General features: G+C 37.2%; 2 protein-coding genes across 3 annotated transcripts; both read left to right on the top strand.

Moving 5' to 3' along the window:
• The first annotated feature begins 345 nt into the window (after window positions 1-345).
• LOC105135365 (uncharacterized) lies at window positions 346-5,353 on the top strand. The gene is made up of 10 exons (XM_011040217.1): window positions 346-571; window positions 946-1,042; window positions 1,154-1,258; window positions 1,397-1,474; window positions 2,223-2,278; window positions 2,782-2,839; window positions 3,476-3,601; window positions 3,725-3,820; window positions 4,553-4,624; window positions 5,115-5,353. Exons 1-10 carry the CDS (start codon window positions 465-467, stop codon window positions 5,175-5,177), a joined length of 858 nt encoding a protein of 285 aa, XP_011038519.1. The 5' UTR covers window positions 346-464; the 3' UTR covers window positions 5,178-5,353.
• A 655-nt stretch (window positions 5,354-6,008) lies between these two features.
• CDC5 (cell division cycle 5) lies at window positions 6,009-13,377 on the top strand. 2 transcript variants are annotated; one of them, XR_844163.1, is made up of 5 exons: window positions 6,009-6,383; window positions 6,792-8,510; window positions 10,250-10,531; window positions 11,647-12,810; window positions 12,966-13,377. XR_844163.1 is itself a non-coding variant. In XM_011040216.1 (4 exons), the coding sequence occupies exons 1-4, from the start codon at window positions 6,207-6,209 to the stop codon at window positions 12,679-12,681; spliced, it is 3,213 nt and encodes a 1,070-aa protein (XP_011038518.1). In that variant the 5' UTR covers window positions 6,009-6,206; the 3' UTR covers window positions 12,682-13,377. The 2 variants fall into 2 exon arrangements, 1 of the variants encoding a protein (XP_011038518.1); XM_011040216.1 differs by having other exon boundaries at window positions 11,647-13,377.

Below are 13,377 nucleotides of genomic sequence, written 5' to 3'. Positions count from 1 at the left end.
CCATGTATCAACACCAAAATTAAGAAAAATGCATAGAAGCTATAAAAACAAATCATAGAGCTTATTAAAAAGCTCGAGAATACATGTGTGTGTTGCTATTCTAAGATAATATTTAATATTGTAGGAATGATTATTTTTAAAATTATTTTTTATTTAAAATAATTAAAAATTAATATTAGTATATTAAAATAATTAAAAAATATTAAAGAAATTAATTTTATTTTTTTTTCAAAACTTTCAAAACGCACAGCGTACCGTGAAAACAAGTACGGCCATGGAGTCTTCCAAAGCCTCATGGGAGAGATTTGTAAATTACTCAAAAGAAGGGGAAAGAAAAGGGATTCCCAGGAATTGAATTGAATTCCCCTAACGGATAAACCTGTAAAACTAACACACTCCAATTCAAAAACCCTTGAAAAAACCCTAAAACTCAAATTCCACAATTCCCTTCCACATTGAAATCAATGGCTTTGGCTGTCTCAAATGTCCTTAACTGCCCAAAACGCCAAATTTCCCAAAGGAATTACACTCTCGAAAGCTCAGTTTTAAAATCCCCCCCTTCTTTTCTCAGGTAACTATGAATTATCGTTAAAATCCCGATCTTTGCATAATCTCAGTAACCAAACAGAGAGTCTCATTGAAATGTCACAAATATTAGTATGTTTTATATAAAGGAGCTAAACCTTTTGCTTGGAGTTTAGTTTATGCAGTGATTCTTAATGGGTACAGAGGCTTATGAACTGTTTGTTTGCCGAGAAAATTTTACAAAAAGAAAATATACCAAAGTTTGAGTTTAATGGGTTTTCTTATCTTAAGACTCAGTCTTAAATGAAAATTAGTAAATTCAGTTGTGTATAAGTATACGCATGCCATCTTTGTTTTTGCTTATTGGTTTAATTGCATTGGGGTATACAATAATGTTAGCATTGTTTTTAATTTTATCAGATTTCCTAGAGTTGAAAGGCAACATAAATGTTTTATTTATGCTTCTGCGTCCGCAGCAGGAGGCTCTAGGTCAGATAATGACTTAAACCCATATGAGGTAATCTTTGATAATTCTCGGTTTTGCAGTAAGGATTTGATGTTATGGAATTGTTGTGTATGGTGGTGTGATGCTTTTTGTTTGAATTATTTTTGGGTTTGGGTGTTTCAGGTTCTTGGTGTGAATCCCGTCGAGGGGTTTGATATGGTCAAGGCAGCGTATGCAAAAAAGCGCAAACAGGCCCACATAGAGGGTGATGAAGTAGCTGCTGCTCAGGTATGCTACTACTTTATCTCACTATAAAGAAAAAATATTCTGTTGATAACTTTTTTGTACTAGCATATGTCTTTATAATGAGGACTTTGTCTTATGCTGGGATTCTTGTCTTGTGGTTTTACCATACATGACTTTCAGCTAGAGAAGGCATATGATAAATTGATGATGGCTCAGTTAAGTAATCGGAAGAAGGGTGTGACTTATGGTTCATTCAAGGTATGTTTCATGATTTGATATTCTTTTAGAACCTTTTCGAATTGATGAATTAAACGTGAAATATTAGATGATATTTGTGGTGGTTTCCATGTTCTTCTGTCCAGGGAAAATTGAATGAAATTTATAGTGTGTGGGTTTCTGGATATATATATACACTTAATTTTTCTAACGACTTGATATATTATAAGAGTATAAAAAAATTATCAGCTTTAGTGACCATGTAAAAAACAACTAGAAGAACTTAATATGCTCCTAATAAGTACACAAGCTATCTAGTTTAATCTACACATTCATGGAAGAAACCCAAAACAGGCTTTTCTTACACTAAGTTCATGATTGCTTTTCTTTTTACTGAGTGAAAAACTTATCAGTTACCATGTCAGCTTTGAAATGGTTTGGCAATCTCTTCTTAACCACATAACTAACTTGGGATATATCAAGAACCTCGTGCAGTGCAACATTTTGCTTTGCAACTTCTGGTGGCTGTCTTCACCTATTCCCACCCATATTGGTGTCCACAAGGGTGTATGGAATTTATAATTAGAATATCAGGACTAACAAGATCAAGTAGCAAAGCTGTATTCTTGATTACATGCTTTTGTGCAAAACATTTTTGAAAATTTCGTAGATATTTTTTAGATACCTTATTTTAAAGATGTTTCATTGATGTTCTGATGTTCATTTCTAGGATCCATTTTGTTATCATATTGATTATCCTAATATCCTTGTATATATTTTTAAAATGCAGGTCTCAAAGGACATAAAATATGCTGATAAGCAGCCCATTGTACCATGGGGACCAAGGTCTTGTGATTGCTCCATATCAGTATTTTAAATAGAATCTGGTGCAGAATTGACTTATGTGGTGCTGTGTACTTTAAATCTTTATGTCCTGTATTACCTTTATTTGTAGTTTATGATTCTGCTAGCACCCATAGAATAAACCTCAGGGAGAAAATGATGAAATTGATAATAAGTTACCGATAGCATAGTTATACTTTGGCTGCCTGGAGAGGTGAGGTCTTTCTAAAGTGAAGGTGTGAGGACTACTTCTCTGTCAGATAATGGGAAATGCCTTGCGCAGCATTACACATAAACTTATTGGGACGGCATTTTGTATATTTTATAGAAGTTATGTGCAATTTGTTTTTATCTTTTAGTTTTTCTTTGCAATTTCCATTGAGGATGCGGACTGATTTACTTTGCTTTGATGAACTAGTAGATATCTCAGAATAGTTCCTTTTCTTTTTCCATGTATGTTATATTCACTCCTTCAGCAGTAATGTTAAGTCTTCAATATGTTTCAGGTTTTCCAAGTCCAGTGAAAATGACATGCGCATCAACCTGGCAATATCTGTTGCATTTGTAAGTAATTAATTGATGTTCTTTTGTGAAAATTCTCTGCATTTTGTGAGTGCCTGTGATATGCTTGGGCAAGGAAGTCATTAGCTTCATTTATCCATGTCAGCAATTTGGAAGTTGGTGGGCACTGTCATAGGTTGTTGATTCTACTGTCCATTTGTCTGTTTTTCTTATTGTTTTTATCTCCGAGCTTAGTTTTATGAACTTGCAATTCATATAATGACATTTTTTTTTGGTGTGATTGATTTGGTCAATTTAAGTTTTCATGATGAGGATTTATAGCTCTTTGAACCCCTTCTGCAATATAAATGAACTTATGTTACTCTCAGGTTTTTTCTGCAACCCTCAGAAACATGCTCTTTTCTTTGTTCTTTTTTCTCTTTATATATGAGTAGAAAATGTCCACAGAAATTTATCATGCTAATACTGGGTCTTGGGTGTACCAAAAATGTCAATAACAGAGGGCCTAGTTAAGTGGCTAATAGTTGCACTAGTGATTCTGATCAATCCATCAGGAAGAATTGTTGTGTATAGGTGTTAGCTTGTTATAAATGAATACTTTTCAGGTCTTTAGTAGCAATGATGCTTTCTTTGTTCTTTGTTGGATTCCATTCTCAAGTTGTGCTTGTCTTTCTGCAGACAGCTTGGATTCTTATCAAACGCAGTGCTGAATATAAACCTCTTCAGTTTTTGGCTTTTGCATTTGTATATCGAATTTTTGAGAAGTTAAAAGCCTTTGAACCTCCTGTTTCACAAACATATTCAGTGAGTGAAATTTATAATAGTAGCATTCTTCCGTCTCATGGGACATTAGATGTGGAGGCACTTTCAATAATTTTGACATGCCATAATAAGTTTTTCCAACACCTGAGATGTTTTTGGCTGCAGGAAGAAGGTGAAGAAGAGGGACGAACGCTGCGCTTGGGAAAACGGATTCTTCGTTCCCTCGCACTAGTGTTTGGCTCTGTTGCTTTTGCTTCCTTGGTATTATACACTTCCCTACCTTTTGGTGTGGTTTTGGAAAGGTTGTCATTAAGTTCACATGTCTGTGGCTTCAATATGCAAATGCTCCCTGAGCTAAGTTCTTGGAGAACTAATTGGGATGCTATGCAACACACATTCAAATAGAAGTAGTCAATCCTGAGTTTCTTATGATTGAGAAGAGAAATGTTCCAAAACCTTTTCTGTCCCTCATTAGTGCAAGGCTCTAAATAATACTAATAACTTTCCTCTGGCATTTGCATTATGAATTTTATGGGTGATGGACCAGCTTTTGGGGGGGGGGGGGGGGGGGGGGGGGGGGGGGGGGGGCCGATCTGCGGCTGGCTGTGGGGGGTGTTGTATGCTTCAAAGTATTTGATGAAGATTCTGTAAAACCATTAAAGAAGACCTTTTATGTTTGTCCCTCCTCTAAATCCTTGTTTCTGGCCAATAAATTTTTGAAAATGTTCATGGCTAGACCATCACCAGTTAAATCATGCTTAGTTTTACTTCCTGTTCCTTTTCCTTTAAGATCTTTAGGAAAGGACTTCTGCAAGATCACCAGTTAAATCATGCTTAGTTTACTTCCCGTTCCTTTTCCTTTAAGATCTTTAGGAAAGGACTTCTGCAAGCCATTGGACAGGATTATGTTTGCCTCTCTGATTTCTCTACATTAGAATCTTAGTTTGGTTTTAGATTATTGTTCATTGATAACCATTGGCTGATACCTTGCAGGCTTACACTGGTATTTTGAATTTGATTGAGATGGCTGGCAGTTACATACCTGTTTTTCTTTACAATAATCAGGTAGTGACCTTGACATATTGTCCTGAATAAAGGAGTTCTTCGTATGTATATTTTTTGTGCAAAAATACATTCGGGGATCACTTTGGGTTTATGTGATTTTAACAGATAATGAAAATTGCTTGTATTCTTAAGGTTCTTTGTAAACTGGGAATGGCAATTAGATCTCGCATGTGTGCATATGGGCTAGAAAACCTAGTTTATTTGCATTTGCTATTTGATTTTGCAAAATCCCCTAGATTTCGGCATGCACTGTTGTGGTGATAAAAGTGATCTCGTTGCAGTTTTTCTTTGACCTGTGTGCTGGATATAATAACAACACGGCTTTACCTGCTTCATGCATCAAATATTAGCTTGTGTGAAACAGGCAATTATTTAGTTCTTGGATACATGCTCAACTGGTTATATTAGTTATCCGATGGTGTTTCTGTCTATATTTCTATATGTTGAACGCAATGATGTCTGCTCTAATGTAATATGTTTTCACCTGCAGGAACTGCTAATCACCACTGCCACATCAGTCATTCTCTACATCCTGGCATCATATTATCGGTAAAGAATCGGTCAAGAGGTTGAAGGGGCATGCAGAAATCCTTAATCCTGTATCTTGTTTTTTCCCAGTTCATTCAGTTGTCAAACGAAATGAGGAACCTTGTAAAAATGGAACGGTAATACAGAAAGAAAATTTTGGTTAAAATAGCGTGGTTAGATATTTGACTCAATTTTTATTTACAAGTGTGGTTAGTGCAGAAACAGCTCCACCCAAATGTGCTCTTAGTGGACCTCATTTACAAACCGAAATTCCATAGAATCCACGCAAAGCTTAGTTTATTGTCTGGAGTACGATAAAGGTTGTATTTTAAAGGTTTTTTTTTTAAAAAAAATATATTAAAATAATTTTTGATTAAAAAAACACTTACAAAATTAAGTTTTCTAAAAAAATTTAAATTTTAGATAAACATTTTTTTTGGTGCAATGCCAGTTACAGCCTGAATAAAGAGAAGCGGATTTCACAGAAGTGATGTAGAAATGTATCTCCTAAGACACCTGTTCTTACATTCTTACATGGTTATTATTTTTGTTTAATCGACAACTCGTTTCAAAACTTGGGTTATAGAATTAACAGCTTAATTTATATAAAAAAAATCAAAATAATATTATTTTTTAAGAAAAACTTTTTAAAATCGCTATGTGCTTTCAGGTCAATCTGAAAGACTCATTTGACTTGCTGGGCATAACCGAGTGCCTTTGCCTGGGGGTATTATCATACGTATCGAAATATCTAAGAAAATGGGCAAGCCCAAAGGTATAACAGAAAACGCCCGAAGTCCGATACAACAAGCTTCGAAATTGGATGGCCCAATAACTTATAAACTTCTTCAACTCAGATTCATTCATTATCAATCAGGAAAAAAAAAAAAAAAGAAGATTTGTGCGCAAAGTCGCATATCTCATGCTTTGCTAGCTTGCTTGCCAGAGTGACCAGAAAGAGAAACACAGAGACCCTAAATCTTCTGCTTCTGCTTCTTTTTCATAGAAAATCTAAAAGCGAGCTTAGTGGGATTCAAAAGAAAAGGCAAGCAAGATGAGGATCATGATAAAAGGTGGGGTATGGAAGAACACGGAGGATGAAATTCTAAAAGCGGCTGTTATGAAATATGGCAAAAACCAATGGGCTCGTATTTCTTCTCTTCTTGTTCGTAAATCTGCTAAGCAATGTAAAGCTCGTTGGTATGAGTGGCTTGATCCTTCCATTAAAAAGGTATGTATTTGTCCTACTTTACCTTTTCTTTATTTATTTTTATCCCTCTTGGATTTTGGTACCTGGGTTTGATTTTTTTTAAAGATAAATTATCGTTTTATTTTTTGGATGGATAATGACAGTGTAGTGTTTTTATTAATAAATGGTTAAGTGGGATTTATTTTTTAGGGTTTTTTGAGTGATTATTTAGTAAAAGATCGTTTTTTAATTTTTTGGGGTAATAGTCTAGTCCTTTTTTTTGATAAATGGTTCAGTGGGTCTCTAGAATTTTGAATGGTTTTGTGAGAAAATTAGGAAAAAATAAGCATTTTTATCTGCTGCAGTGATTTATGGATTATGAAACTGTAGTGGTTTTATTTATAAATGCAAGACAGTGAATTTTTTTTTTTTATGTTGGGATTTATGCAGACCGAGTGGACTAGAGAAGAGGATGAGAAATTGCTTCATCTTGCTAAGCTCATGCCCACGCAGTGGAGGACGATTGCCCCGATTGTTGGGCGTACTCCTTCACAATGCCTTGAGCGTTACGAGAAGCTGCTTGATGCAGCTTGTGTTAAGGATGACAACTATGATCCTGGTGATGATCCACGGAAGTTGCGTCCTGGCGAGATTGATCCGAACCCAGAATCTAAGCCTGCTCGTCCCGATCCTGTTGATATGGATGAGGATGAGAAGGAGATGCTTTCGGAAGCACGAGCTAGGTTAGCAAATACTAAAGGTAAAAAGGCTAAAAGAAAGGCTAGGGAGAAACAGCTTGAAGAAGCGAGGAGGCTTGCTTCCTTGCAGAAAAGGAGGGAACTGAAGGCTGCTGGTATTGATAATAGGCAACGGAGAAGGAAAAGGAAGGGGATAGACTATAATTCTGAAATTCCCTTTGAGAAGAGACCTCCTCCTGGATTTTATGATGTTGCTGATGAAGATAGACCTGTGGAACAGCCTAAGTTCCCGACCACTATTGAAGAAATTGAAGGGAAGAAAAGGATGGATATTGAAGCACAGTTAAGAAAGCAGGATGCTGCAAAGAATAAAATTGCTGAAAGGCAAGATGCCCCATCAGCTATTCTACAAGCAAACAAGCTGAATGATCCAGAAACGGTTAGGAAGAGGTCAAAATTGATGCTTCCTGCACCACAGATTTCAGATCATGAATTGGAGGACATTGCGAAGATGGGGTATGCTAGTGATCTTCTTGCAGGAAGTGATGAACTCATGGAAGGGAGCGGTGCAACACGTGCTCTTTTAGCAAACTATGCCCAAACACCACGGCAAGGAATGACACCTCTACGAACCCCTCAAAGAACTCCTGCTGGTAAAGGTGATGCTATAATGATGGAAGCTGAAAACCTAGCACGGTTGAGGGAGTCGCAAACACCATTATTAGGAGGAGAGAATCCTGATTTGCACCCTTCAGATTTTTCTGGAGTTACCCCTAAGAAACGGGAGATTCAGACGCCAAACCCAATGCTGACTCCTTCTGCAACTCCTGGCGGTGTTGGTCTGACTCCCAGAATTGCTATGACACCATCAAGGGATTCTTTTGGGATCACCCCAAAAGGAACTCCCATCAGGGATGAACTCCATATAAATGAAGATATGGATATACATGATAGTGAAAAACTTGAGCAACGAAGACAGGCTGATCTGAGAAGGAATCTGCGTTCTGGTCTTGGTAATCTTCCACAGCCCAAGAATGAATACCAGATAGTCATCCAACCACCTCCAGAAGACAATGAAGAACTAGAGGAGAAGATTGAAGAGGATATGTCTGATAGAATAGCGAGGGAAAAAGCCGCGGAAGAAGCCCGGCAGCAGGCATTACTTAGGAAGAGATCAAAAGTACTGCAAAGGGAACTCCCTCGGCCTCCTATGGCATCATTGGAATTAATTAGAGATTCTTTGCTGAGAGCTGATGGGGATAAGAGTTCCTTTGTTCCTCCTACATCAATTGAACAGGCTGATGAAATGATAAGGAAGGAGCTTCTAGCCTTACTAGAACATGATAATGCAAAGTATCCACTTGAAGAGAAGCCAAGCAAGGAGAAAAAGAAAGGCTCCAAGCACCCTTCAAACAGATCTGCTGCTTCTATCCCTGTGATAGAGGACTTTGAAGAAGATGAGCTGAAACAAGTATATGTTTATTGTGTCATTGCTAAATTACATATTCTTCCTTTTCATAATTTTATTATTCTTTCTGTGGTCATGCTTCGAATGTCTTTATTTTTGTTTGTTTGTGTGTGTGTGACCTTATGTGCTTGTGCTTAATGTAGTTGATTATGGACTTGGCTCCTTGTCAAGCATTTACTTTTGTTCAGCACATTGTGTCTGTCGTGTATGTAGCTGCATAAATACCACATTTTAATGTTCCTAATTCATATTTCCTATGCCTTTTGACTCTTTGAAGATAATTATATCAAGGAAAACCTTCCCAAGTTACTTTTGGTGTCCATGGCAGTTTCTCCCTTTGTGCAGCCTAAGGATTACACTTTCCACGACCCACCCACCCACCCACCCACCCCACACACACATATTTTAAATTCATTAATAAGTATCAGAATTTCAACTTAGCAGGATTTGACTAATTTATTAATGTTATAAGCATGGGTAGCATTCAGACATAGTCAATGTCAGTACGTGGCTATTTTTTCTTCCCTATATTGCAGTAATGGAAAGTCTCATTTTGAACTACATTCTTAACTGAAATCATATCCTTTTTCCTTTCAAATTTTGTCTGCCAGAAGCCATGCCTTTTTGACATGCTACATTGTGGAAGATCTTATCTCATTTTCTATTATTTGACCTTGACATAGAGGCTCAACAGAAGCCGAAGATTAGGAAATGAGTGACCTTGTGGCAGATCATTGATGAGAAGATACAAAGATGGTTCTAAATACGTGCTGTTACCTTGTATCTGTGCATTTATTTTGGTTCCAACTTTATACTAATCCCTGTGATGTAGTTGTTTTGCTATTCACCTTGGCAATGGGTATTGCAGCTGGCTATCATGTTACATGATGACTGAGCTTTCAAATTAATTACCTTCTTGGATGATATATTGTGGTTCTCCCATTGTATTCAAATTTTTTCATGCATCTTCCATTATTTCAACGTTGCATTTCTCATGATTCCCCAACATGGTGGGTCCTATAATTTTGAAGTCTGATGGAAGATATGTACATTAGGAACATAGAAGCTTTATTTTGCACCTCTACCTCTTAATTTAATTTCTATTCTAACTTCACTGAATTCTGAACATGTTCTTCCTGATTTAAAGATTTAGGGTAAAAACTCAGCTATCAAATTGTTTTTGCAGAAGTATTTTTGAACTCACTTTATGCTGTGTACATCATAGTTTACACTTCTATCTTTTGTGGTATCATTGCCAATTCCTTCCTTGGAGACAATGTGCCAGAAAATGCTAACAATTCACTCTTATGAGTTTTGTAACACCTATGTGGCCACAACCTATTTACTACGGGCATACATGTTACAACCTGTTTACCATGAGTGAGTGCATGGGCATTCTACTTGCATGTCATTTACCATGAGTGAATGTTTGTCAATGCAGATGGATTTGCCATGTATCTTTAAACCCATATATTTCCTGATTTTAATTTATGTTCTCTCATTGCTTTTATCTTGGTAGTCGTTTTTTTTTCCATATTGAGATACAGCATACAAGGCAATAATTTACAATTTGTGTTGGATATGTATTCAATAAATGCAGATTGACTATTTTTCTGGATGTTCTTTTGGTCTTGTATTCGTGATATTGAAAAATGTATTGTCAATGAGGACCTTACAAGCATTTGTAGTGAAGAGTGATTGTCCATTTGCTCACTGACTGACGATCACATTCTTCTATGCAGGCTGATAATTTGATAAAAGTGGAAGCTCAGTACATACGTGTAGCTATGGGACATGAAGATGAATCCCTTGATGAATTTATTGAAGCACACAAAACATGCATAAATGACCTCATGTACTTCCCTACTCGCAATGCTTATGGTCTCTCCAGTGTTGCTGGAAACATGGAGAAACTCGCGGCATTGCAGAATGAATTTGAGATAGTGAAAACAAGGTTAGAGGCTGAAAGGGAGAAGGCATTACGGCTTGAGAAGAAGGTCAATGTTCTCACTCAAGGTTATCAGGTATAATGCGGAACAACAACTGGTTCTTTGTTCGGACTGTAGGCGTGCTTTATGTTACTGCCACTCCTTTGGCTGGTGTTTTTTTTTCTTTTTTGGCTGTTATTTTCTTTCCTTTTGACATGCAACTTGTCATTGATTTTCTCTCTCGTGGCAAATTATATGAACTTTTTTTCCCATTTAATTAGTAAATTACTGTGTTAATTGGTATTTGTTTCTGTTTGTTTGAGTTTTCACAATCTTTTTTCAGTTCTCAGTATCTGCATAGTTTCTATTGTTCAAATTGATGTTTTTAGTGAATTTATGGTCACTGGATTTGGTGATATCAAAGAGCACATTAAAAGAGTGTTGCATTTTATCTTTGTTGTAGAATATAGTTATAGCCCTTTGATGGTGCCACATAAATTGCTGCGAGATTATTTGATTATTTTGTTGGAGGTCCATAGGTTCAAAAGAATTTATTTGGCAGTTGCTTTATAATCAACTCCATCAAATTCAGAAGCACCAAACTCTGTATTAAGATCTCTATGCAACATATCTTCCTGTGATATCGTGCTTTCATTTTTCTGTTTTTCATATTATTCTCTTTCTGTTTCTGGATATAAGAAATAAAATAATAGCTATTAGAACCAATTGAAGGAGATTTGTTTGTTAGCCTTAAGCACAAAATGTGGCCATGGCTCTCTAATGCTCACTGTATTAAGATATCCAATGCAATATAACTTCTTGCAATATCATGCTTTTTTTCTTCTCAGTTTTTGGTATTTTTTCCTTTGTTTTTTTCAGTATACAAGTAATTAAATGTTAGTGATTGAAACCTATTAAAGGAGAATTGTCTGTTAGCTGTGAGCACAAAATATGGGCATGGCTCTCTAATGCTATGTTATACAATTAGTGAGACAAAAGGAGGTAGGGGCCTTTTCCACCTTTCACCTAAGCTGCACAGGAAAGGCTGAAAGCCAATCCCAGGGAACTTTGTAGTGAGACCTGTAGATTTACTGACTTTAGAACCCAAGAATACTGATCTCTAGTATGATCTTATGTTTTTCCCATTCACCCGTAGAGCTTGTCGAGATCACAATTCGTAGGTTACTAATTGCTGATTTTTGAATGATCAGATACGGGCAGAAAGGCAACTTTTGCCTCCAATTGAGGTGACCTTAAAGCAGATGGACACTGCTGGAACAGAACTGGAGTGCTTTCAAGCTTTGCAGAGGCAAGAGCAATTAGCAGCATCACACAGGATCAATGGTCTTTGGGAGGAAGTTCAGAAGCAAAAGGAGCTAGAGCAAACTTTGCAAAGGAGATATGGAGATCTTGTTGCTGAGCTAGAAAGGATACAACAGCTCATAATTAATTACAGAGCACTAGCCATAAAACAAGAAGAAATTGCTGCAAAGAATCGTGCCCTCGAGTTGGCCCAAGCCACAGCAAAGCAAGCTGCTATACTGAACACTGAACCGTCTGAGCCCATGCCTTCTGATGAACTTGGAAGTTCTTTGCCAGTAGGTTCATCTGATGAAAAAGGTTCAGATCAGCAAATGGATATTGATTCAGAGAAGGTGCACGGTGCCCGGGCCACAGATACAAGCTTGACCAACAATGTGTCTTCTGAGCCTATGCCTTCAGATGAACTTGGAAGTTCTTTGCCAGTTGGTTCATCTGATGAAAAAGTTTCAGATCAGCAAATGGATGTTGATTCAGAGAAGGTGCACAGTGCACGGGCCACAGATACAAGCTTTACCAACAATGTGCCTTCTGATGAGGTGCAGAAAACACTTGTACAAGGTAGCGGTCATGAAGCTTCTGGTACTTGTCCCTCTGGTTCAGATATAAATAACCAAAATGGAGTTCCAGGTCCAACAGGGGACTCAATAAACAGAGGAGATATTATATCTGACGTTGGCGTTGCAGTGGAGAATAAGGTGAATGATGATTCTGTTGGAGTGGATGCTGGTGATGCTGTTATGATTACAGAAGTCATGAAGGACAGCTCAGCTGCCATTGAAGGAGAGAGTACACAAGAAAGAGTTGATGGCTTTGCCACTGCTGATGTGATGCAGGTTTCCAGTGGCGGAGATGATAAAGTAAATCAAATGAAGGATGAAGGAAAATTGCCTGTCATTGTTGTGGATCTTACTAGCTCTGAATAGGCGAGTGCAGAATTAGATGGGGATGGTGTCCTAATTTGTTCATCAAGGGAGAGAAACTGCTGAAGAACCCATGAAAATACTCCTTTATTCTTCAATAATTTCTGTGAATGAATGAAGCACGGTTCCAAGGTTAATCTCTCATGTTGCTGCCTGATAATGATACGATTATTGTTGTAGTGATTAATCAGGGATGTTGGGGAGTTTCCTGTCTTTCTTGTTTTTTTACCAGAACTGGAGATGGAAGCCCATCATTTCGTTCTGTTTTGAATGACCAAAAGAACCAGGTGAAGAACTAATCTGATTGCATTTTCTGTTCGGTGTAGCTGTTATTACGCTGAGGAACCCTTTATTTTAATGAAGGATATATGCTGTGCTCACTTCTCCTGTCTTGAGTATTCAATTAATGGATGAGAGATTTTGTAATGAATCAATAAATAGTAGCTGAGGGCCACGGACCCTGGTCTGTTCGAGTTTGTCAGATGGGTTTAGTGCCCCATTGGGTTGAGCTTATCATACTTGTGTACTTGTGTCCCATTGGTTGAGATTTTTTCTAAATGTTCTTGCCACAATTTAGAAGATGGTAAGAGACGAGTTTCCACGTAATGGCACACTTCGGCTATAATATTTGACAAGCTTCAAAAATGGTGGCCTGGAGCTATGTCTTCTTACAGTTTTTCTTATGTCATCAGCTTTGCT

This window comes from Populus euphratica, unplaced genomic scaffold, assembly GCF_000495115.2.
Source record: "Populus euphratica unplaced genomic scaffold, PopEup_1.0 scaffold64.1, whole genome shotgun sequence".
Lineage (NCBI taxonomy): Eukaryota > Viridiplantae > Streptophyta > Magnoliopsida > Malpighiales > Salicaceae > Populus > Populus euphratica.
The sequence above is the reverse complement of the archived record's forward strand: the minus strand, read 5'-3'. Positions and strand labels throughout refer to the sequence as shown.

Bases quoted from the DNA above. Each gene is read 5' to 3' on its own strand.
- CDC5 (XM_011040216.1), top strand. From the start codon at position 6,207: ATGAGGATCATGATAAAAGGTGGGGTATGGAAGAACACGGAGGATGAA. The intron at 8,511-10,249 runs GTATATGTTTAT...TCTTCTATGCAG, and splicing joins AAGAAGATGAGCTGAAACAA to GCTGATAATTTGATAAAAGT. The intron at 10,532-11,646 runs GTATAATGCGGA...TTGAATGATCAG, and splicing joins TTCTCACTCAAGGTTATCAG to ATACGGGCAGAAAGGCAACT.
- LOC105135365 (XM_011040217.1), top strand. From the start codon at position 465: ATGGCTTTGGCTGTCTCAAATGTCCTTAACTGCCCAAAACGCCAAATT. The intron at 572-945 runs GTAACTATGAAT...TAATTTTATCAG, and splicing joins TCCCCCCCTTCTTTTCTCAG to ATTTCCTAGAGTTGAAAGGC. The intron at 1,043-1,153 runs GTAATCTTTGAT...TGGGTGTTTCAG, and splicing joins ATGACTTAAACCCATATGAG to GTTCTTGGTGTGAATCCCGT.